General features: G+C 42.6%; 1 protein-coding gene across 4 annotated transcripts in view; it reads left to right on the top strand.

Moving 5' to 3' along the window:
- ARHGEF9 (Cdc42 guanine nucleotide exchange factor 9) overlaps nt 1-19502 on the top strand; it is a 292276-nt gene extending 272774 nt beyond the window's left edge. For all 4 annotated transcript variants that reach the window (XM_081963940.1, XM_081963943.1, XM_081963942.1 and 1 more), the window contains 3 exons: nt 8934-9177; nt 10715-10783; nt 19212-19502. In XM_081963940.1, the coding sequence (XP_081820066.1) occupies nt 8934-9177; nt 10715-10783; nt 19212-19393 (495 nt within the window). In that variant the 3' untranslated portion in view covers nt 19394-19502. The remainder of the gene's footprint in view (nt 1-8933; nt 9178-10714; nt 10784-19211) is intronic.
- The last annotated feature ends 5468 nt before the right edge of the window (nt 19503-24970 follow it).

The raw sequence follows: 24970 nt of genomic DNA on the forward strand, positions 1-24970 counted from the left end.
TGTGGCAGCAGAAGGAAACAATCACTTAATAGCCAGCCATCAACACCTTAATTAATAACTGAAAGAGCTACAGACAGCCAGGAACCATGTAAATGCAATGCGTAGAGTAGCCCAGTTCATACTCAAAAAGCACCAAACCCTCCTCATTTCAACCCTCAGCTACAAATATTGGTATGTTCTTAATTCTTTTTCTGCTTCGTTAGAAATTTCATACAAGTTTGGGGAAGTTTGCAGAGCTGCTGAATCCCTGGGACTTCCTAGTTGCACCCACTTGCCCCAAACGTCTTTATTATGTGGAATAAACTGGCTCAGGCATTTTAGTGGCGCATTAAGGAAAGTGGGGGCTAGGAAGAGTGAGTCTGTTTCCTGCCTAACATGTTTCTCCTTTTCTGATGCAGGGAAATGCAGCATTCTGCCTTTTCAATATTTCCTAGGATATTTCACTTTTCTGGGAGTGGGGGGGGGGAGTGCTAACTTCCTACAGAATCTAACAGGAAATTGATAAGGATTTTGACTAGATAGATGCACCATGACAGGCACAGCTCAGTCTCTTGCTTTCATCCCTTGCAAATTATAGTATTTATTCAGTTATTTATTTAAATTTATATCTGTTCTACATTGAGAAGTTCAAGATAGGAGACATAGTGCTCTTTCTTTCTATTTTTCCTTACCACAAGCCCTATAACCTCCATCCCCTGCCTTCTAGCCTAAATTAAAAGTGGCTCTCTTAGTCCAAGAGAGCCACTTTTAATTTAGGCTAGAAGGCAGGGGACGGAGGTCTAGTCCCATCCGAGGCATGGAAGGCAGGTGGGTGATTTTGGGCCAGGCACACTTTCTCAGCCCAATCCTCATCACAGGGTGTTGTGCAGAAAATAGAAGGAGAATGAAGTATTAGTTTATTCACTACCTTGAGTTACTTAAAAAGTAACAAAGGAGGGATAAAAATCTAATAAAAATAATTAAAAAAGTATTGCCTGGCCCCAAAATTACTTGGTCAGCCACTGTAACTGAAGAAGTTACAGCTGTGGATCCAGTGCTAAACTCTTGTTCGGTTTTCTCTCGTAGTATTTTTGAGTACACTTAGTTGAGTTAAAATTATTTTAATTATTTTTAATTTGTAATTCCACTTGTTCTGCTCTTAAATCATTGCCGTGTCTACTTCTTCAGTTCCTCTGATCTAAGTGAAGTGCGCTGACCCCAAAAGGGAATGCCAAGGATGGAAAGCTTCGTAGCAGAACCAGCTTCTTGGCAAATGGTTGAGACCTCTCTTGTTGGATGTCTTCCCACAGATGTGGGCAGCCATTGACCAGGACAATTTTATTTCGATTTCTGCACTGAGCAGGGGTTGGGTTGTGTGTCCTGAAGAGTCCCTTTCAATTCTAGGATCGTTTAACTTTTTCTTGCCGAGATATGATATATGCAGTTGTGTAAGATTAATTCTATTTTTAAGACTATCACCACAAAACACACTTTTCTTTTTTTCCCTTTTTTAAAGTCTGCAGGCAAGCTTTGATCAGGTAATACCTTTCAAGAGCATGTGGCAACGTTGATTAAGCTTCAGATTAAATTTTCATTATTAGGGAGAGAAATTGGAATGAAGTAGATCTCGATTTAAGCAATCAAGACTGAGGTCCCACTCTCCGCAGACGGCAGCTCAGAGTCACTTTTCTAAAGTAGCTCAGCTTTTAATGCAAAGCAGGATATGATTTCTGGTTAATCATTCCAACAGTCCTCTTTCTCCAAATTATTTCCAGGACCTTTGACCTGAAATAAAGGGAAAGAAGCCGAACAAAAGAGGGCAGGGATGCCAGCCTATAATAATATTCTTAGAGAATATCTGGTTTCTGAAATTGTCCTTGTAGGAGAACAGTTTCTATTTTAATAACAGCAAAATCTGGCACCAGTAAGTATGGACAGTAACTTTGCAGAACACTTTTAACAAGAAATGACGAATGTTAGAATATCAGTGATGGGTTGATGGATGCAGAAGGATAGATCCTCAAAAAGGAATACAACTGAAGGCATCTATTGATGATCCTCCATGCCTCAGCACCTTGGAAAGTCCCACCATTTGATCTTAGATCCAAGACAAATAACAAGAATCACAGAGTTGGAAGGGACCTTAGAGACCTTCTGGTCCAATCCCCTGCTCAAGCAGGAAACCCTATATATCATTTCAGACAAACGGCTGTTCAATCTCTTCTCTAGTGATGGGGCATCCACAATTCCTGAAGGCAACTTCTGTTCCATTGGTTGATTGCTCTCATGGTTAGGAAATTCCTCCTTAGTTCTATCTTGTTCTGTTCTTGATTTGTTTCCATTGTTTCTTTTTTAGCCTTATGGTGCTTTTGAAAATAGGTTGATACCCCCCCCCTTCTTTGTAGCAGCCCCTCAAATATTCGAACACTGCTATCGTGCCACCCTGAGTCCTTATTTACAATAGACATTTTACTTTTCTGTTATTTAGAACATTTATATAACCACCTACTCATTCACAGAGACTCTAGGCAGTTTACAAAGAATAAATAGCTTACAAACATACACAATTTCTGCAAAGGTGCATTGTTTTCACTTTAGCTCTCTCTCATCATTTTTGTTACTCTTCTTTGTACTCTTTCCATAGTATCTACATCTTTTTTATATTGTGGCTTGCTAAAATATAAAATATAACCCTGGCTTGCTAAAAATCGCTTTCAGCAGCAATCACAGCCTCTCCCCTAAGCAGTTCATACAGCTGAAGCAGCAGCTACACCCACTTCTTCCTTGCCACTCCATTGTACACTACTTGTCCTCTAATATGCTGATACGTGTGGTTGGTGCTGCCACAGCTGATTAAGATGCTAGCAGATATGCTTATCTCAAATGAAGGGTTGGGTTGGAATTGAGGCATCCATCAGATGCGGCTGATTTTTGAGAGGTCTGGTGCCGCTCTTGGCATTAAAAGTATCACCCCAAAGATGATACAAGAAAAGTGCACCTCAAAGTTTTGAATTCTAAATTGATTCGGAAATGTATTATTTAAATAGCACATATGTCGGTCTGATTGGGATAAACTGTAGAAATGACACATAAATATGATTTGCATTCTCTTTTTTAATTTAATCTATTTTATTCCATTTTTATATATGGTTTTATTAATGTTTGTATTTTACATTCTGTATTCTGATTATGGCCTATTGACTGATCAAAAATAAAGTTACATGTATTATTTAAATAGTATTTTTAAGGAAAGAAAACATAGAATTTTGATTTCTACCTTTCCCTTCTTCTTTAACCCTTTCTAATTCCATAAATTAGAAAGCCCATAAATAATTAGTTCTGTCTTTTCTTCTTCCAACAAAAAATTCATGTAAGTTTTGTAGTCTTTCAAAAAAGTATTTATCTTTTCTATCTTTATCTATCCAAGCTTAATCAACTTTGCCACAAAATGGTGAGCTTTGCCATTTCTGTGTGTTGCATCAAGTTTACAATTCAATCTTCTACTGTGGGTATTATTTAAATAGCATTTAGGTGTGCAATATAGGAAATAATTGTAAAACAATAATGTAAAGAGGTGCAGAGAAGAGCAACAAAGATGATTAGGGGCCTTGTGGCTAAAACATAGGAAGAACGGTGGCAGAGATTTAGTGAAAAGAAGGACCCCGGGAGACATGACGGCAGTCTTCCAATATTTGAGTGGCTCCTGCAAAGACAAGGGACTCTACCTATTCTCCAAAGCACAAGAAGGCAAAGCAAGAAACAATGGATGGAAACTAATCAAGGAGAGAAACAACCTAGAACTAAGGAGAAATTTCCTAATGGTGAGAACAATTGGACCTCTCCTGAAGCTCCACCAGACATGGTCAAGAGTGATTGATGATAAAAATGTCTTTTGAGCAACATCAGGTGGTCTAGAAGCTCCCTAGAAGCTCCCTGCTCTTTTGGCCTCTACTATCATTGCATTAAAAACTCCACAGAATCTTGCTTCAGTCCACGTTCTCCTTGCCTTGATCATAAAACTCTCTCTCTCCCCTCCTCCTCCTCCTGCTTCTCCTTCCTTCCTTCCTTCCTTCCTTCCTTCCTTCCTTTGGTTCCTCCTCCTCCTTTTTCTTCTTTGCCCTTCTTCTTCTCTCTCCTCCTTTTCTCTCCTGACTCATTCCTTAACTCAATTGACTGCATGTTCAGCCAACTGGACTCACCTAGATCAGGGGACCATCTGCTGTACCCCTATGTCAGCTGCTCAAATAACTTTACCTTTTAAAATTCTTTTAAAAATAAGTCTAGCACCAACTGTTCCAAATGAGTCTCTGTTTAAGTAAACTTCTATAAAATAGTCTTGGCTGAAGTCTCCGCTGTGCAACTGGCTAAACTGGCTATTAAATTGTGGTGATGTTTGCTCAGTTTCTATTTCTAATTTCTATTGCAAACATTTCATATTTCAATCTGACACTTCTCTTAACAGTGTCCTTTTTTTCAAATGTGACAAAAAAATATGACCAGAAACTTCAACTCTGTCCTCCTTGAGGAATTCTGAGTTCAGCACCAGGAAGCCAAATTTTTTTTTTCAATTTTTCAATTTTATTAACAAACATGTAAAATACACACACACAAAACTTAGACGTACAACACATTTACACAATGCAATACAAACAGGAGCTTCCTGTTCTTTCTAATAGCAATTATCAATTGATACCGCTCACTTTATATTATTTCCCCTTCTATTGTATTTCATTTGGATTGAAAATGAAATACAATAGAATTCTTAACTCTCTTATTTTACTCATAACTATTATTTTTGAGTTTTGCTACATTCCTTCATTGATTCTTGTTTCTTTCCTCCACCTATACCATTCATCCTATATCTGGTAGAATTCTGATTCTTCTTTTCCCTGAATTTCTTTAGTTAGTTTGTCCATTTCAGCACAATCCATAACCTTTCTTATTATTTCATCTTCGCTTGGAGTTAGTTTGTTTTTCCATTTCTGGGCAAAGGCAATCCTTGCCGCGTAATTATGTGTAGTATTAAATACTGGATTTCTTTTTTGTATTTCGCAGACATTATTCCTAATAAAAAAAATTCAGGTTTCCATTCTATTTTAACCCCCGTTATTGCCTCCAGCCAATTTTTGATCTTTTTCTAAAAAATGTTAACTTCCTTACAGGTTCACCATAAATGGTAATATGTTCCATGTATTGATTCACATTTCCAACATTTTGAGGAGGTATTTGTTGAGATTTTAGCTAACCTTGTTGGTGCCAGGTACCATCTATAAAACATTTTGTACTGGTTTTCCTTGTATGCAACTGATGTCATTTTTAAGTTTGTTCCCCAAAATTTTTCCCATTTGTCTAATTCAATATTATAGCCAAAGTCTGCACCCATTTTATCATTTGTTCTTTCACGATTTCCTCTTCCATTTTATACTTCAGGAGAAATTTATATATTCTATCTATCATCTTTCTATCTGAGCTTTGAATAATTTTATCCAATTTGTGTGCTTCTGTTTCAATGTCATATAATTTAATTTAGTATCCTTATTGTATTTAGTTTTGATTTGAAGGTAAGTTAGCCAGTCAACTTTCATGTTCTGTTCTGCCAATTCTTCAATTGTTTTTAAATTTTCCTGTCTATCAATTAAGTCTCTAAGCATTTTGTTCAAATCTATAAAATTTGGATGAGTCGTCCTTTTTGTCGGTGATAGCCAATTCGGAATTTTCACATAGTGGATTTTTTTTTAATTTTGAGCTATTTTTGCAATAACGCTCTTCTAATTAAATGATTTTGAAAGTATTTGTGCGTTTTATTTTTATCATCCCATAGGAATGTATGCCAGCCTGCTTGCAAATCATGACCTTCTAAGGTCAAAATTCTTGTATTCTTTAGTTCTATCCAATCCTTCATCCATGTTATTGTTACTGCTGATGCGTAAAGATCCCAATTTGGTAATGCTAAACCTCTCCTCTCCTTGCTGTCTTGCATTGACTTTAGTTTAATCCTCGCTTTTCCTCCCTGCCAAATAAACCTAGCGGTTATTTTGTTTAATTCCTGAAAGAATTTTTTACCTGGATTAATGGGTGCGGCTTGCAACAGGAATAAGATTCTTGGTAAAATATTCATTTTAATTGCCGCTATATGTCCCATGAGTGATAGCTGAATATTTTTTCAATTTTCTAAATCTTTCTTTATTTGTATCACTAATTTATTATAATTGTCATCTTTAATTGTGGAACATTTTGCCGATCCCCAGATCCCCAAGTATTTCACTTTCTTAGTTATTTGCATTTTGGTTGTTACTTCCAGTTCCTCTTCTTGCTTTTTTGTCATGTTCTTGGTTATCATTTTTGTTTTGTCTTTATTGATCTTTAGTCCTGCCACTTCACCATATTCTTCTAATTTTTGAATTAATTTCAGGCTGGATTCTAATGGGTCTTCTAGAACAAATACTAAGTCATCGGCATAGGCTTGGGCCTTATATTCTTCAATTTTGAGTCTTAAACCTTTTATTCCCTGGTCTTCCGAATTTCATTTAATAAAATTTCCAAAGTTAATATAAACAGCAAAGCAGAGAGAGGGCATCCCTGTCTGACTCCATTTTTTATTTAAATCTTCTCTGTTAATTCTCCATTCATCAGAACTTTGGCTGTTTGATTGTTATAAAATCCTTCTATCATTTTTATAAATTTTTCTCCGAATTTCATTTCATCCAATAGTGTTATTATAAATTTCCAGATTACGTTGTCAAATGCTTTTTGTGCATCAAGGAAAACCAGTACCATTTGTTTTTCTGGGTGCGTCTCGTAATACTCTATTATTTCTAGGATGATTCTCGTAATATTTTTAATGTGTCTGTGAGGCAAAAATCCGTTTTGGTCCGGGTGTATTCGTTCATTTAATTCTTCCTGCCATAATTGCTGCAAATATTTTATAATCGGAGTTTAGTAATGAAATTGGCCTGTAGTTTTGAATTTCTTGTAGGCTGGTTTCTTCTTTGGGGATTAGTGATATTATTGTGGAAGCCAAAAATGTATTGATGACTTCTTTCGTAAAACACTGCTTTGGTTCACTTCTCATTAAATTGGCAATTTAAATTTCAAATGATGTGTTGGGTCCTTCATAATGCCAAGGTTTATACTAGTGATCTGGAGTCTTCTGAACCATGTGCCTGATTTGCAACCTTTTTGTTGTGTCACTGAAGCTATTCAGAAATTACTTTGTTGTCCAGTTGCCTTTTGAAAAAGCACCTTTGAGACTTACTTTCCTTCTGTACCCCTAATGTGGAACCTTGTAGGAAGACTAGATTTCACATTTCAGCAAAAGCCTCAGGAGCATTTGTTTGAAGTGCGATTCTGCCTCTGGGCTCACTGAATCAGAGGAAGTTGCAATTCCTGGGCCTCCTTTTCTGATTCACCCTTAGCCATTGGGTTTGATGGGAATTGTAGTCCAACAAATGTGGAGAGTGCTAGGTTGAGTAAGGCATAGGGAGTCAGCTCACAGGTCTGTGCAACCTGGTGGGGCAGGTACATATAAGAGCAGGAAGTGAAGGCCCTCAAGATAAAGAATTCTTAGGGAAAAATAAAAGGAGAATAGAAGAAACGTGTGTTAGCTAAGGAAAGTTGAAAGTAGGCTTGGCTTGCTAATCTACAAACTGTCTGTCGACCATCCCACTCGGTCATCTAGCAAAGAGAGACTCCTGGCCATTTGTTTTTGCCAAGAGTATAACTTTACTGACGCTTAAGTGGGTACAGAAATAGCGTAAGCTGAATCTGAGGTTTTCACGTGCAAACAATGCAAAGCCCCACCCTGACCATCCCCCCCGATACCTGTCAATGTCCAATTAGGTGCTTGTATATCAGGTTCATGGTTACCAGCTCTGCAAATCAATAATTGACCTTGGCTGGCTGAAGTTTCTCACAAGGTGCAATTGGGCTTCCACCACTCCCCATATCTTCCTTGCATTTGAATCCTTCCCTCCCCCCGGCCCTCCCCCACCCCAATGTCAGGCTGCCGGCTCCTGACAGGACAGGTGCAGCCATGACATTCTGCTTGACTGGTGGTCTCCATCATGCTTTTTGCCCACATCGTCCAGCATAGACAGAAGACCTGAGATACTTATCTTATTTATTTGACATATTTCTATTTTTAGTAGATCTATGGAATAGGGAGGTAAAAAGACTGAAACTCTCTTCTCCTGCTTAAAACTGCAATGGAAACACTGTCTGGGCCCCTGTGATGCCGGGTAGCCTGTTTGCTAATTGTTTGGGGAGAACTTAGCCCTGGCAAATGGATTCTAAACTTCTTGCTGGGTTTCAGAGAAAAACTGTCAGTCGGTCTTCATCTGCAAGAGATCTTAGGGGCTGCTAGGGTTCCATCTCATTCCACAGACTTCAGCATAAAAGTCAAGGAGTTTCAATGATGCTCAAGAAGAGTCGAAATCCTAGCCAACTTAATGGCTTATTCGTGTCAGAAGCATCACAATTAAAATAAGCCATACTTTACAAGATCAAATTTAAAATATAAAACACAAGATTGAAGTATGTATAATTAAACAAATCTTCCCCAGAAACTAACAACATTATGTTCTGTCTTACTGTCCTGAGGTCCTCAAGTGTGCACTGATCGGGACACAAAGGGCAGGTATGCATACATATGTGTTGTTGTCTGCATGTCACCACAATCACAAAGGGCAGAAGCCACTGTATATATCCATTTGTTCAGAGCATCTGTAGATCTTCTTGTTCCTTGTGCGCAGTCTAATCAACGATTTCCATACTTCCCGGCTTTCGTCTAAACCAGGTAGTAGCTCCTCCATTGGCTCCATCCAGGGTTGGTTCTTTCCAGCCATCTTAATGAATAGCCTCTACATTCCAGCGATTGTGCTCACTTCTCCCGAGGAAATGAAATCAGAGTTTTAAACATGAGATGGGTGTGAATGGCAATGTTTGTTTTCCTGCAGGATCTGATAAGAAGAGACATCTTGTACTACAAAGGACGGATTGATATGGACCGCTATGAAGTTGTGGATATTGAAGACGGACGGGACGATGACTTCAATGTGAGCATGAAGAATGCTTTCAAGCTACATAATAAGGAGACTGAGGAAATGCATTTGTTTTTTGCCAAGAAGCTGGAAGAGAAATTGAGGTGGCTCAGAGCTTTCCGCGAGGAGCGAAAGATGGTGCAAGAAGATGAGAAGATAGGTAAGATATGAAGTTCTACGCAGATGGGTCTTGGAGCTCAGGAATAGGATTTGTACCTCACCCAGCATCTGCCAGGACTCCCTGTATAAACAGGGCCTGGCCAACCGGTTGCACTAGTCCTTCCTTATTCTTGCAATGTGGAACTGCAAACATGTGTTTTTCCTTGCATGATGGCAAGAGCAGTTAGATGTATATACTACCCCATAGTGCTTTACAATGTTAGCGTATTGTCCTCAGTAATCTGGGTCCTCATTTTACCCACCTTGGAAGGGTGAAAGGCTGAGTCAACCTTCAGCTCATCAGGATCAAACTCCGGGCTGTGGGCAGAGTTAGCCTGCAATAGCACTTAGACATAAACTGTTTCACAGTGCTTTGCAACCCAATTTGGGTCCTCATTTTATCGACCTCGGAAGGACAGAAGTTTGAGTCAACCTTGAGCCTGTCGGGATCGAACTCCTGGTAGTGGGCAGAACGCACCTGCAATACTGCATTCTAACCACCGCGGATCCTCATATAGAAAAGCCCACTTTTGTTTCCCAATCTGTCTTTCTTCCCATAGAAACCCCTGGGCTCCAGTCAAGGGAGCTTGTGCTGCCTTCAAAGGGGCAGCAGGACTGACTGTAAGAGAGAGTGGAGCAAAGAGGCTTTGAAGAGAGTATCAAACTTTTGCTTGATGCCCTTCAAAGGATGGGAAGGCATGGTCTTTTTAATTTCCCAATATAGATCTTCAAGATCTGACGGGGGTCCCCAAATTCCCAGCCATCCCGCTACACTGATGGGAAATCTTAAGAGTTTAGCCCCAACTAGTCTAAAGAAGCCAGTGGTTGGAAGCAGCCATCATGTGGCTGGCAAGCCCTTCAGAAGATGGAACTGGTGCTTTGTTCAGGGAATGGGCACCCATCAAACTGACTGACTGGATGGAAGAACAATTCCATTGGTTTGCATTTTCATAAAAATGTATCCACTTTGCAATTTCCAAACCAGGACATGAACTTGTGATATCTCGTGTCGTTTGATGAAGGAGAATGTGCTCTATAAATTATGAAAAAGGGCAAGTTGGTGAAATGAGAGGGTGGTGTTCTTGCATTTATGCACTAATGGCCAAATTCAATTATGCACAACAGCACACAAAGCAAAAGCTTTCCTAGGAAGCATAGAGATACTAAAGAGCAGTGCCCAGAAAGAGGGGGGGGGGGAGAAACAACATCAAAACTGTGGCACAAAAAGTTTTCTGTGAAAAAGGTTGACTTGCAAACAGTGTGGCTTTCTAGCGATGTGCATATGGGTGCAGGGGAAGACTGCATAAAAAACTATGTGTGTACAAGATGCACAGGGGGAGGGGGAGGGGGAGGGAGGCAGGGAAGGAGAAAACAGGCAGAGGAAAAAGAAAGGGAAGGAAGGAAGGAGAGAAAAAACGGGGTCATAATCAGGCCTGTTTGATTAATCCCCCTCTTGGAGCCTTCAGGAAATCCAGGTGGAGAAGAGGGACTAGGTTTCTGCAGAGCGTTCACTCTCCTCCCTTCTCTTCCCTCTCCAGGCTTTGAAATTTCTGAGAACCAGAAACGCCAAGCAGCCATGACCGTAAGAAAAGTCAGTAAGCAGAAAGGTAAATTCCCTCCGTGTATGGTGGGCAGTGAGTGGACGGCAGGTCCTCCTCCCTTTTCCTGTCCCGTCCTTTCTTCTGTGCACCTTTCAGTGCCTGCAGGTTATGATGGCCGTTGAGCCCAGAATTCCCATTGCTAAGCAACACAGTTGTCAAGCACGAAGGCCTGTGACCCCATTGTTTAGGGATGGCCGTCCCAGTCGCCATGGTACCCCAGTGACCCTGTGGGGCATTAAGAGAGGACCTCATGTGATCAAAGTTCCAGAGAAGGAGGCCAGCGGGGGGGGGAGTTGTGGTCAGGTGGGGGGGGGTCAGTGGGGGCTGGGGTGTTCCTGAGTCATGTCTTAACCAATATGTACTTGAGACTTCAGTTCCCAAGTGGTTGGGCGGAGGTTTTAGGAATGGTAGACCTGCTGCATGAGGGGCCTCGGTGCTCTCTGAGCTCCGTGCTTGTCTTGCAGACGTTTCATTATCTAAATTAGGTAACATCATCCGCTCCAGTCAGTTGCTCAACCCTAGTACTGATGAGGTTGCCTAGTAATGAAACGTCTGCAAGAAAACAACCAAGCTCAGAGAGCTCTTCCTCTTCCTCCTCCTCCTCCTCCTCCTTCCTCTTGGCAAACCCCCTCCCTTCTAGCACCGATGAGGCTGCCTAGTTTGGGTAATGAAACGTCTGCAAGAAAACAACCAAGCTCAGAGACCCCCACCAACTCAATGATGTTGTGTGAAGATGTTGGACTAGGAGTGAGGAGACCCAACGCCATGGAATCCCCTGAATGACTTTGGGCCAGTTCCCCTCACTTAGCCCAACAGCCAGCTGGGTGTAGTGGTGAAAGTGTTGGACTTAGAGAGGGACAAACTAAGCTTCTGGTCTCTGCTCAGCCATGGAGACCCTTTCTCAGCCCAGCCCACTTCCTAGACCTAGATCCTTAGGGGGAAACAGGAGGAGGAGTCCTGTGCCCACTTTCCAGTCCCAAAGGCAGGATGTAAATCCAGAAGTAAATACATAGACTGAATTGTCTACTGGACAATTGATTATTTCGTGAGCAACACAGGAGAAGAGATGCCAGATAAGGGTTGCTCCCCTCCTGCAGGGCAGGTGAAGCCATCCGAAGCGGCCTTACAGCAGAACAGGTGACGGACAGCCAAGCTCAGCATTTGTGAGAATCGGACAATCGCGATGTCTCCCCCAAGCTCCCAGCAAGAGATCAGGCAGACACTTGATCCATTTTGATGGGAAAATCTACAAGCTTTGAGAGGCAAACAAAGCTGCTTCCATTAAATAACACTCCGATTCTAATATCTGGCAAGGTTCCCATCAGCCATATCCCATCTAATGGTCTTTCTGTCTTTGTCTCTCTAGGCAGTTGGGCTAGCAAATTGGGACTAAATTCTTTCTGGTCTGATCAACAATGGATCAAATGGTGCCATCGCTTTGGCTCCTCTTCCTTGTGATCTGGCAGTGGTAGGGTTTCCTGGTGCTTAGAATCAGTTGGAACTCTGGATAAACAGATCAGGCCAAATGGCAGCAACATGTTTAGCCTTTTTTGGATTTGGGGAGTGGAGGTTGAAGGGCAATATCAGTACCTTAAGGTCTCCGTTTTACCTCTTAAGCCCCCTGAAACCTTCCGGTTTTGGATTGCTGGCTTCAAAGTACCACAGAAACCTTGCATGGCCTTCAAATGAAGACATTTCCGCCGTGGTGTAAGATTAAAGAAAGGAATTAAAAAGGCCCCAAAGAATCTTGTGTATGAGAAGACTGTTCACATTCAGAAAAAGGTTCAGATTTTGCCTAACATAATTTAAATGGCTCAACACAATTCCGGTTGCTACAATACACTGATCTCCAGGCATAATGGACAGCCATCCTCTTGATCTTTGTCAATCTTGCCAGTGATAGGCTGGCTGAGATTGACGGTGGAGTTCCTGTCTTCTCAAGGGCATCAGATAAGTAAGGCTGTTTTACACCTTCGTCCAGAGAAATACTGAGTACTTAATTGCATTTATCTGCTTAACTTCACAATTGTTCCCTGATTATCTCGATATCTCTGTGGACCCCTTGGAAAACGGTGGTGTCTTATTAAACTAGACTTCTTTGAATTTAAATTAATTGATTTCTCTCACCACCGTCTTCCCATCCCTTCCTTGTGCAGCCCTGGATGTTTCTGAAGAATTGGAAATTGTCTTTCAGGAAAGCCATTCTTCTCTTTTCCATTTGGGTGAATTCAATAGTATAAAGTTAAAGATTTTGGAATTGAAGTCATGAATAGGGAAGTGATTAAAGACAAATCAAATATATGATGATGAGCAAAGATCAGCATATCAAAGAAAATAAAGCCAGAAAGAAAAAATTAATCCATGAATCACATTAGTCCAGACTGGCCAACTGTTGATGTGTTTTCATTGCAGCCATGGGAATTTGGTAGCTTAAGGGTGTCTCTGTTATTCTGTCCATCTTGGGAGACTTCACAGCAGGGGTAATACTTACAATTGTCCTGGACTTACAATTCATTTTGTGACCATTCAAAGTTACAGCAGCACTGAAAAGAGGGACTTATGACCATTTTTCACATTTACGACCCTTTCAGCACCCCCATGGTCATGTGATCAAAATTCAGATGCTTGGCAACTGACTCCTGTTTATGACGGTCACCGTGTCCTGGATCACACGATCCCCTTTTGTGACCTTCTGACAAGCGAAGTCAATGAGGAAGCCAGATTCACTTAGCAACCATGTTACTAACTTAACACCTGTGGTGATTCACTTAACAACTGTGGCAAGAAAAGTCATGAAATGGAGAAAACTCACTTAACAAATGTTTCACTTAGCAATCGAAACTTTGGGCTTTGTGGTCATAAGTCAAGGACTACCAGTATATACCGTACAATCTTGCAATGCTTCCTCTTCTGGAGTTGCATGGCAAGGCAGATTCCCTAACTGGACTTTGGGTGAATCTCTGTTTCGTAGAGTCATAGGGTTGGAGGGAACTGTTGGGGGTCTTTGAGTCCAGTCCTTTGCCCAAGGCAGGAGCCCTCATCCCTTCCCAGGCAAAGGCTGCCAAGACCTTTCCCAGTCCCACTGCTGCACTCTCTCAAAGGAGGAAGGTGGGCCAGTCTAGGTCAGGCTTTCTCAACATTGGAAATATACAGGAATATACAAATAATGAAATAAATAAATGAAAACCTAAATAAATTAAAAAGGAAATGCAACCAGCCAAAACCTCAAAGGGCAGACTCGATGGACCTCTGGGTCTTTTTCTGTGGTCAGTCTTCTACGTCTCATGCCCAAAGCTTACAATAATGCTGGGTCTTGATCATTGACTAATAATGGAATTGCAAACAAGCCAAGAACAGCCCTGCCCCCTTGCACAGCTCAGGCCGCAATTCTGCTAATTTGTACCTTTGTCTGCAAAAACCTCTAAATTAAAAATACAGCAGGATTTGAACCTAAGCTCTCCTCCAGCAAGGCCTTTGTTCCCATGAGATTTTTCCCCCCTACCAGTAATTTTCCATTTCATCCCTTAAAAGAATTCTTCACAAAGAATTTATTTTGCCTCCTGGAGAATGAAACCTTTTTTTCCCCATTTGTTTGGTTTTTTGGCATCACAGTTCTAGAGGCCAGAAAGAACAAGGAGAAAAGCGAGATTAAGGGGCAGAGAAGAAGTGCGGGAGGTGATCCAACCTGAAAGCCTCATTTTCTACTTTTATTTCAGGAGAAATGGGACCTCCTCTCTGGAGCATTCAGAGAGAGATGAGCAATTGACAATAACAGTTGGCAGAAATGCTTGGCTCTTTGCTTCAAACGGGGCATGAATAGAGTGAAATTAAAGAAGGGGCACAGATGCTAGGAATAGGTTAGATGAAAGGCTAACCCAGCACGACAACCAACAAGGTGCCCTCCATAAAGTCAGGCTCTTCCCCACGGTATTCATGTACTCAAAGCAGGAGTGGGGAACGAGGGCCCTTTTGTGACTTGTGAACTTCATCCATGATGGCTCAGGAATTCTGGGAGTTGAAATCTTATACAGCCAATTTATAGAGCAATTATATGGAGGTTGAAACATTGAAAACAACAAAGACCTGCAGAAACGTCTTAGGTGAGAAGAGAAACATTTTCAAGGAAACAACCAAGAAACTCCAACTGACTTTTGGAGAAGAATCTTTGGGACATTTGGTGTCAAGTCAACCTTTTAATCTGCAATGATCCAAACTTATCCCAGCACTTGGGTGAAAACCAGATTTCAAAACCTTAGAGAAGGCCAGGAGAGGGGAGGTCTGCCGATAGTAACACATACCATCATATTTATTGGTTTGTGAAAATATTACTTGCATTTTCCAAAACAGAAAAATCATAGATATATGACAATCATTCCTTAACATCTTGAAATAATCTCTTTCCCAATTCCTCAATATGATTCTTTTAACCACCTCCCATGTTCGATACAACCCTAATTTCTGAAGCATTAAAATTCCAAAGCTTTGGAATTAATCATCTTTAACACAATCTTTAACCTTTAAAGACTTTCCCATACTGTAAATCTGTATGGGTCCTTGGAGCCCTCTAAACCTGGTTGTTTTTCAGACCTTTCAGGTAACATCATCATCATGGTTAGAAGGAAGTGAAGTTTATACTCTGTTTGCATACTGAAACAATAGCCTAATCCAGATACCACCAGGACCACTACCACAAACCCTGGCAGGGCAAGCCACTCATATATCAGCACAGAGCAAACCCCACTCCCTCCTGGCACTGATGATGTCACCTAGTTGGGTAATGAAATGTCTGCCAAAAAATAATAATCAAAGAGCACCAAGGATCCCAAAGTCCAACCCTGAGCTACCAATGCTTTCTACTATTTATGCACATTAGCTTATTTATGCCTCTGTTTCGACACATTTCATGGGAACATGGCTCCCTTTGGAGCTCCAGCGTAAATGGTCTTATGGAGTTTATCTCTTACCCATAACTGCGCTTGGTGCGTCTGTCTTCATCGCGGGTTGACTTGGCTGTTTCTCTCACTCCGTTCAGCCTCCTCTATCATCTTCCACACTTTCTGCTTCTTCCTTTAGTCCTGGCAGGAGCACAGCGCAGGGAGCCCAGGGTTGACCTGAAACAACGTTAGCTCCATCTCAGGCCCTGGAAGGGTTTCCCATCATCACCATTGGCCCAGTGATGATGCTCGGCTAGAAGGCAGCTAATGAGGCTTGTCATTCAGCAGAAATTCCTCGCAGCCCCCCTGGCTTTGGCTTGACTGACGGTGCCCTGGTTTCTTGAAGCTAGAAGAGGGGGATGCAACCCTTCCTGAGGACCAAAGGACCACTTGGGCAGTTATGCTCCCAGAAGTGCCTGGGGCCAGAAACCAAGCGGCCGCTGTGGCCAGGACAAAAACAAGAGCTGATTAAATTTCAACTAATTGGCATTTGCAAATCTTTTCCTTGATAGTACAGTCAGTTCTTGACCTATAACACTTCATTTAGTGACCCTTCAAAGCTACAACGGCACTGAAAAAGGAGATTTATGACTGGATCACTGCTTTGCCCTAGCGCACCTGGTCGACAAATATACCACTATACCAGGTGGCAAACTCTTCACTGCTTTCATCGACCTCAAGTCAGCATTTGACTCAGTCCCTAGGGCAGCGATGGCGAACCTTTTTTGGCTTGCGTGCCACAAGTGGGGGGAGCGCAGGGGGTCATGTGTGGGCGTGCCGCACCCATAATGCAACGCGCGACCCCCCTAGTACGCATGTGTGCACAACGCGTGACCCCCTATTTTTACATGCTTTTTTCGCCCTCCCCAAGCTCCAGAGGCTTTATAGGAGCCTGGGGAGGGCAAAAAGAGCCTCCCCCTCCCTCCCGGAGGCCCTCCGGAGGCTTCAGGGACCGTCCGGAGGCTTCTCTGAAGCCTTCGGAACACTTAAAACCACCCTCCGAGCAACCCAGAACCGGGTTGCTCGGAGGGTCGTTTTAAGCGTTCCGAAGGCTTCAGAGAAGCCTCCGGACGGTCCCTGAAGCCTCCGGGGGGGGGGGGGGCGAGGGAGGCTCTTTTCACCCTCCCCAGGCTCCTATAAAGCCTCTGGAGCCTGGGGAAGGCGAAAAATAGCTTTTAAAAAGGTGAACTCAGTTGGCCAGGGCGCGCAGGCCAGCTAACAGGGCAGCGCCTCGCGTGCCCTTACAAATGGCTCCGGGTGCCAGTTGTGGCACGCGTGCCATAGGTTCGACATCACTGCCCTAGGGGTTTGTTGTGGTCAAAACTGCTTAAAAGTTCTATTGACAGACGTTTGCTGTTCTTAATTAGGTCCTTGTACAATCAGACCTCCAGCCAGGTCAGGTGTGGTCTGCAGGAACCTAATCCTAATCCCGATTAAGAATGGAGTAAGACAGGGATGTGTTCTGGCTCCTCTTCTGTTTAATATATTTTTATCTGACCTGGCCTTTTACATCGGACATATTGAGTCCCACGCCCCGAAGCTGACAACTACAAAGATCCCGCTTCTTCTTTACGCTGATGATGCGGTTCTCCTTTCATTGTCAAGGCCAGGACTGAAAAGATTACTTTCTGCATTTGGGTCTTACTGTGCTGAAAACCATTTGGCTATTAACTACGATAAATCAAAAGTACTAGTGTTTACTAGAGCCCGGAAATTGTATAACTGGGATATCAGTGGCAATGCTGTTAAGCAGGTTTTCCATTTTAAGTATCTAGGTATCCAATTTCAGAACACCGGTGCCTGGACTAGACATCGAACCCAGGTGCTGAACTCGGCCTCCTGTAGTCACCAGCAGATTTTAAGATTCTTTTATACCCAGGGTGGCCAGTTCATTCCTTCTGCCCTACGTATTTACAAAGCCAAAACGCTGACCCAAACTCTTTACGGTATTTCCATCTGGATACGGGGCTTCAAGGATTGCATTGAAAGAACCCAGGCTGCTTTCCTTGGAAAACTTCTGGGTCTTCCCCCTTGTGTTGGTTTTGCCCCGATATACCTGGAACTAGGCATTCGATCGGTGGAATGTATGGCCTGGATTAACACCTTTAAATGGTGGTTTCGGGTGCTCTTTCTGGCAGTTCCTGGCAGCTACCTCTCCCTGGTGTTCACGGACTCCCATATTTCTCGATGGGAGAAAGAGCTGCTGAAGAAACTTCATCTGCTAGGTTTCACGGAGGATGCCTTGGGAAACTACGACCTCAAGGATGCCCAATTTAGGATAGTCCAACGGCTTGTGGACATTGATTTACGAGCCAGAGCCAACAAAACTTGCTCCCCCCGACTCTCAAACAACTTAATAACTATGGACTGAGGATGGATTCCTATTTTTATAACCTAACCATTCCCAAGTACAGAAGAGCTTTCTCCCTAGCTCACTTCAATGTCCTGCCCTCAGCACTTCTGGATGGTCGTTTCAAGAGGCTCCCGATTAACGAGCGGCTGTGCCCTTGTGACAGAGCCGAGGTTGAGACAGCGGAGCATGTCCTTCTATTTTGCCCTATGTATAGCGCAGACAGATCTAGGTTACTGTCTCTTCCTGAAATCGTCCCTTCTGGTCCTGATGGCTGTGATTTGTTTGTGCATTGCCTTGGGGATGTCTCCTCGTACATCACCTCTCAGGTTTCCAGGTTTTTCTTGAGAGCTGTGACCATTAGAGGAGAGAGCTGTAACCTCCCTTAGTTGGGCTTTTGGTGACTGGCTGCTGTGTCTCTTTTGTAGTGGTCGTGTTTTGGTCTGTGACTGTAAATAAAGTATTATTTTTCACACTTATGACCATTGCAGCATCCCCATGGTCACGTGATCAAAAAGCTTGGCAACTGGTTCACATTTACAACGGTTGCAGTGTCCCGAAGTCATGTGATCACTTTTTGTGACCTGACAAGGAAAATCAGCGTGGAAGCCTGATTCACTTAACAACCGTGTTACTAACTTAACAGTTGCAGTGATTCACTTAACAACTGTGGCAAGAAAGGTTGTAAAATGGGGCAAAGCCCACTTAAGAAATGTCTTGCTTAGCAACAAAAATTTGGGCTTGATTGTGGTAATAAGTCGAGGACTACCTGTAGCTCATATTTGCTTGACTAATTCAGCACCTTGGTCACATTAGTTTGGCAACTTTTGGAAGGGCCGTGGGTCATCATCAGGATTAGGGTGGGATATTGGGGTCCAAAAGTGGGCTTTGCGTCTGGCAGGGACCCCTTTGTTGGGTCGGCATTTCTTTGAAAAAGCAACGTTCAAAGGTCATGGCTTCTTCAAGGAACTGCCCACAGGAAGAGAGAAAGTGACCGCTCCAGATCCTCCTGCCTCCCTTAAGGTCCAGTTTTGGGAAATTGAGAAAGATGAATTTGTGTTTCCATTTAATCCTTGCATTAAGATGGACTTCTTTTTCTTCTCCTTCCTCATTTTTCCTCCCTCTCCTTTCTTCTCCACCTCCCATCCAGGCGTCGGCTACTCCCGATCCGTTCCTCCAACGTACCCACCGCCCCAGGAGCCACTAAATCAGGGACAATACTTGGTAACTGACGGCATAGCCCAACCGCAGGTCTATGAGTTCACCGAACCGAAACGTAGCCAGTCACCCTTCTGGCAAAACTTCAGCAGGTTAACGCCATTCAAAAAATAATATATAGTAGAGTGAGGGGAAGAGTTTTAAAATAAAGTTTAAAAAAATTAAAAAATGAATAAAAATATATTTATAGATGGACCTTTTTTGGAGAAGCACTGTTGAAACTTAACATATATATATATATATATATATATATATATATATATATATATATATATATATATATATATATATATATATATATATATATATATATATATATATATATATATATATATATATATATATATATATATATTAGATAGATAGATATAGATATATAGATATATATGAATGAAATTTTGAAGGACCAAAAACATTTTTTGTTATACTTGTTTTAGGGGGAAAACAGTATCTGCTGCATTATTTTAGGAAGCACCAAGTATTTCGAATCATGTAACTTTCTTTATTTTGGCATCCTTGGAAATGTTAAAATTTGTTCTTGAAGTTTTTTTGCTACAGAAATGGTGTTCCAGAATGATTCATATTTGCCTTGTGCTCTGCCTGTGACAGGTTCCATCCAGGGCCACAGCAAGGTGCATATTTGTTTTGAGATTTCATGTACGGAAACTGTCTTCTAAAGCATCTGGGTGCAGGGAGGGGTGTTTAAACCCCTTCCTCTCCTATGTCCCTTTCTCTCCAAACGCCCTGGATGGAGCCTGTCGGAGGCCCCGGGAAAGAAGGATCGGATTCTCATTTGTTCCTCTGGGAAGAGGTTGGCTGGAGCAACTACCTCGCCAGCAATGAATGTTCAGGATTGGCTCAACTGGGTTGTTTGGAATGAGCTGCAACTTGTGCCCCATATTCTTTGGTTCTGATCCTTTGTACTGTGCAACTGATACAGTTGGGGGGGGGGGGAACATCAGCTCTGCAAATTCTCTGGGAAACAGGGATGGCAGCTCCGAAGCCCCCAGGCAAGTGGATCCGAGTGCAGGTGGGAGGAGATAGTAGATGGGTTTTTATTATGCAAGAAAGTATGCCTTTGGCTGTGGCTGATGCAGTCTTTTTAATTGCAATCACCCCCCTTTCTTCTGTGGGACTCCTCCACTCCCCAGTAAAACCAATTAAGTCATCCCCGTTCCAGTTACACAAATTCTTTGGGGATTTGATCCATTTTGTTATCATATTTTATTTTTGGTAGAGCTCATTGCAAAAGCCTAGACCTTTCCTGCATAGTTCCAAAAATGTAAGTAAAGTCCACGTATCCCAGCTTAAGCCCCAAACTGATTCTCAGAATTTTGATCAGTTGGCCCACTTCAGTGCTCCTAAGATTGAGGCCAAAATCCAAGCGCACCATAGGCCAGTAATCATGAGCCCTTAGTCTGGGGACCCTTGGCTCCATCATCTCAAACCTTGTCCTTATCAGAAAGGGGTGCAATGTTACTGAAGAAGGTTTAATGCGGGTCTGAACAAAGCCAATTCATTTGCAAAGGATGCATTTCATAAACATCCTTTGAGTCACAAAATGTCCGGAAGTGGGAGTCAGAGAAGCTTGGGGGGGGGGGGGTCAAAATGGGACAACTTGCCACAGCCAACTCACCAGGCCAACTTGCTGCAGGACAATTCAACAGTTCAATTTAATTATTTAAAATAATTACAAAAATATTTTAAATTTTTTCATTCATATTTTATTTTGTCCCTCCTTTGACATCTTTTCTTTAATGATTCTCTTCCACTATTTCTTCCATACTAGTATAACTCTTGTCCCACAGCAAGTTGGCCATGGCAAGTTGTCGTAGTCGTTGTTCAGCAAACTGACAACACTGCCAAGAAATCCCCAGTTTTGCCTCTTAACTCACCTGCTGTGGCCCACATGGATAAAATTACCCAAATATTTAACCCCATCCACCCCGGGACTCTTAGATCCTAAAAGATACATTGCGGGAGGAGTTGGCACAGTCCCATTTTGTGCCCTATGGAATGTACTTTATTTTTTTTTTAGAAAATATATTTATGCATAGAATCATAGGGCTTGAAGGGACCTGTGAGGTCTTCTAGTCCAACCCCCTGCTCAAGCCCTTATACCATCCCAGTCAATTGGTTCTCCGGTCTATTTTTGAAAAACTCCAGTGATTTTCCAATGATCCAGTAGCATTGTATTCTCCCAATTATATTGCACTATCTCAGAATAAGAGAGCTGAAAGGGACGTTGGAGGTCTTCTAGTCCAACCCCCTGCACAAGCAGGAGATCCTCGGCCACTCCAGAGCAATGGCTGCCCAGCCCCTTCTTAAGAGCCTCCAGTGATGGAGCAGCCACAGAGTCTGAAGGGAAGCCCTTCCGCCGGTTTATTTTTCTAATTGTCAGGAAGTTTCCTCTTCGTTCTAGGTTTCCATCCATTGGTTCTCGTCTTGCCTTCTGGCATTTAATCGCTATTAAACACGTTTAATTAGACAGGGAGCATCAGGTCGCTCCCTGCTTCAAGACCCCCTGAGCCCGACCAGTAGAATTTGTGGTGTTATTTCCCATGGTTTCCCAGGGAAATAAAGGAACCATTTATGCTCCTTTTGCACCCCTCCCTTCCTGCCTCCCCCCTCCCTCCTGGCCATTGAAAACAGCACCCTCCCCCCTCTGTCCCCCAGATATGTATCAAAACAAGTTGTCCAAATTTTTAAATGAGATAAGATGGAATTTGCCTTTTATGTCTCTTGTAAGCTAACATAGATGACGAGGTGGCAGTGGCATTATTTTGGAGTTTGTTCCTTGCTTGCTGTCAGCCAAGAGAATATTCCATCATACATTTTAGCTTTCAAAAAGTTACCAGGGGAAACAGAATAAGAAGGAAGATGCTCAGAGGTTGCATTAAGTGAAGGTCTTGTCTCCCTTGCTTTGCTTGAGTTGACTTTGTTAAAGAAACCCTTTGAAAAATGAAAGCAAAGCCACCGCACTTCTTTTCATTCCTGAGTGGTTGCGGTGCCTTTTGTGGAGAACCTCGCTGCCTCTTTAAACAGGAGGGATTCCCCGGTTACGGCTGATTTCATGTTTATGCCGACAACAGCAAAATTTTGGACAGATTTCTCAGCCAGATAAATGATAAAGGGGCAAATCTTTTGTGTCCTGCTTTTAGAAAACCCAGACTGAGTTTTCCCCAACTGCATTTTTATGGGTTGCCTTTGCTTTCTGCCTTGGCCTGTTGAGATGGACAGAGGCTTTAAGAATGGAATAGCCTCCATTGCTGCAAATAGTAACAATAGCAGAGTTGGAAAGAACTTTGGAGGTTCTCTAGTCGGAGCCCTCCAGGCTCTTGCGGGAGATCTAGGCTATTTCTGACAAATGGCTGTCCAGTCTCTTCTTAAAAGCCTCCAGTGTGGGAGCACCCACAATTTCGGAAGGGAATTTGTTCACCCAGCTAATTGTTCTCACTGTCAGGAATTTTCTCCTTAGTTCTAAGTTGCTTCTCTCCTTGGTTAGTTTCCTTCCTTCGTGTCTTGTTCTGTCCTCTGGTGCTTTGAAAAATAAGTTGCCCCCACCCCACTTCCTTGTAGCAGCCTTCAAGTGTTGGAAGATGGCTATCACATCATCCTTAGTGCTTCTTTTCACTAGACTCGGCATACCTCAATCCTGCAACCGTTCATCGTATGTTTTAGCCTCCAGGTCCCTAATCGTTTTTGCCATTTTCTGCACTCTTTCCAAAGTCTCAACTTCTTTTTTGTATTGGGGTGACCAGAATTGGATGCCGTATTCCAAGTATGGACTTAACAAGGCTTTGTAGAGCAGCCCTACCACCATGCTACAAATGGAGAAAAAGACAGACAGAAAGAGAGGGAAAGAGAAAAGTAGAAGAGGGAAAATGCCGGGGGATTGGGAACAATGCAGTGAACACTTTTGTTTTCTTACTTCTTTGCCTGCTTATTTATTGGGGGGAGGGGAGGTACCAAGAGTGTTAGTTAAGCCTTTTCATTCGCTGTTTTATGCCTCAGAGAGCGCAAGTGAAACCTCCATTATTTTTATCTGAAGATGCTTCCTAAAAAATTCAACCCCAGGCGAAAAACAAGGAAACCCCCATCGTCACCTCCTTAATTCCATCATAAATCAAGACTAACATGGTCTGACAAGAACCCCTTTGTTGGACCGGCAGCTTCTTTCTAAACACAGGGAGGGGGGAAGTGAACGATAAGGAAGGGAAAGGGCTGGACTGCCACGTGGGGCAAGGTGAGAGAGATGCTGGCATTTGTTCCTGAGCAAGAGAGTCCCTGCGCTCCCCTCCCCAAACTCCTCCGGTAGGAACACACCTCCTTCCCGTACAAGGTGCTATGAGGACCGAAGCTAAACTTCCCACAAATCCCAACGATGGGTTGGAGTCCCCAACAACCCAGCATTCTGGACAAGGAGACCGGTTGGGACTGGAAGCGTCTTGTTTCTTTGAAGGCCTCCATCTGATTGGACTTGGGGAGGGGACACCAGAGGTGGGGGAGAGAGAGAGAGAGAGAGAGAGAGACCTGGGCAGGTTGATTGAAGATTGACTTCTGTGCCAAGCCCAAAGGGAGCTGGGTACACCTGTTGAAGAAGGACGTTGGCTGTGCCTGAGATGCCTCAGTCTAAACAGAAAGGAAGAATGTTGACCCTTTAGATCCAGAGACAGGCAGGTGACCCTCCATCTGTAGGCTGAAGAAGTGTTTTCCCTTGACTGCAGATACCAAGATTTTCTCTTCGAGATCTCCGCTTCCCCCGTTCTCTTTGGAACTTTAAGGCAAACAAAAACAAAGCAAGAATCCAAAACTAGGTGCATCTAACAGTTGTAAATAGACAATAAACATAGGAGAGAGCGAAAAAACAAACAAACAGAAAAAGCGTATATTTGAAATTTGTTTCAGTTTTTGGATGGACAGTAGCTGTCCTTTTCAGTGTTATTGATAGTACACTTGTGATCCTTTGGGATTCTGATTTTGTTCTCTTTTGATGCTTACTTTTTCATCGCGGCTACATTTCAGGGAATATGTATATTTAGTAGCTATTGTAAGTTCTGCATGGCACCACCAGGCTATTTTCTTTTTCCTGGAGAAGAGAAAAGAATGAGCTTTTGGGGACATCGCAGTCATTGCACTTGGAATGGGAGGACCTGTGCCAGGGGACGCGAGTGGGGGAGGGGAGGAAAGGCTTCATTTGGGGCTGCTGGACATGACGTTTTCTACAGGGGAGGCTCTACCTGTCCAAGCAAAGGATTTCGGGAACCCAGCTAATTCTCAGTTGCCATTTCTATTCTTTTGTTTTTATTGGATTGTTTGACCTTGTCAAACAAATGTCGGAGTTGTGTGTATTAAAAAAAACAAAAACAAATCAAAACAGTGTTTTAAAAAAAAGTGTTGTAAAGACACTGAGCCTTATGAAAAAATATTTATGGAGTTCAATAAAAAGACCTGAAAAGACCTTGCATGCGTTTCTTCCTAAAATTACTATGGTGGCCCAGACGGGGCGTCTTCCTGAGTTGGAGGGAGGCTGAGGGGTGGGACTGGATTTCCTGGGCTGAGTCATCTCAGAGGGTGGGGATGAAATGTGTCTGCATTTATATGTATGTTGCATTGATGTAATACAGGTAGTTCTCGACTTACAATGGTTCACTATGACCACTGGAAGTTACAACCAAACTGAAAAAAGTG

This window comes from Natrix helvetica, assembly GCF_964273705.1.
Source record: "Natrix helvetica genome assembly, chromosome: 11".
Taxonomy (NCBI): domain Eukaryota; kingdom Metazoa; phylum Chordata; class Lepidosauria; order Squamata; family Natricidae; genus Natrix; species Natrix helvetica.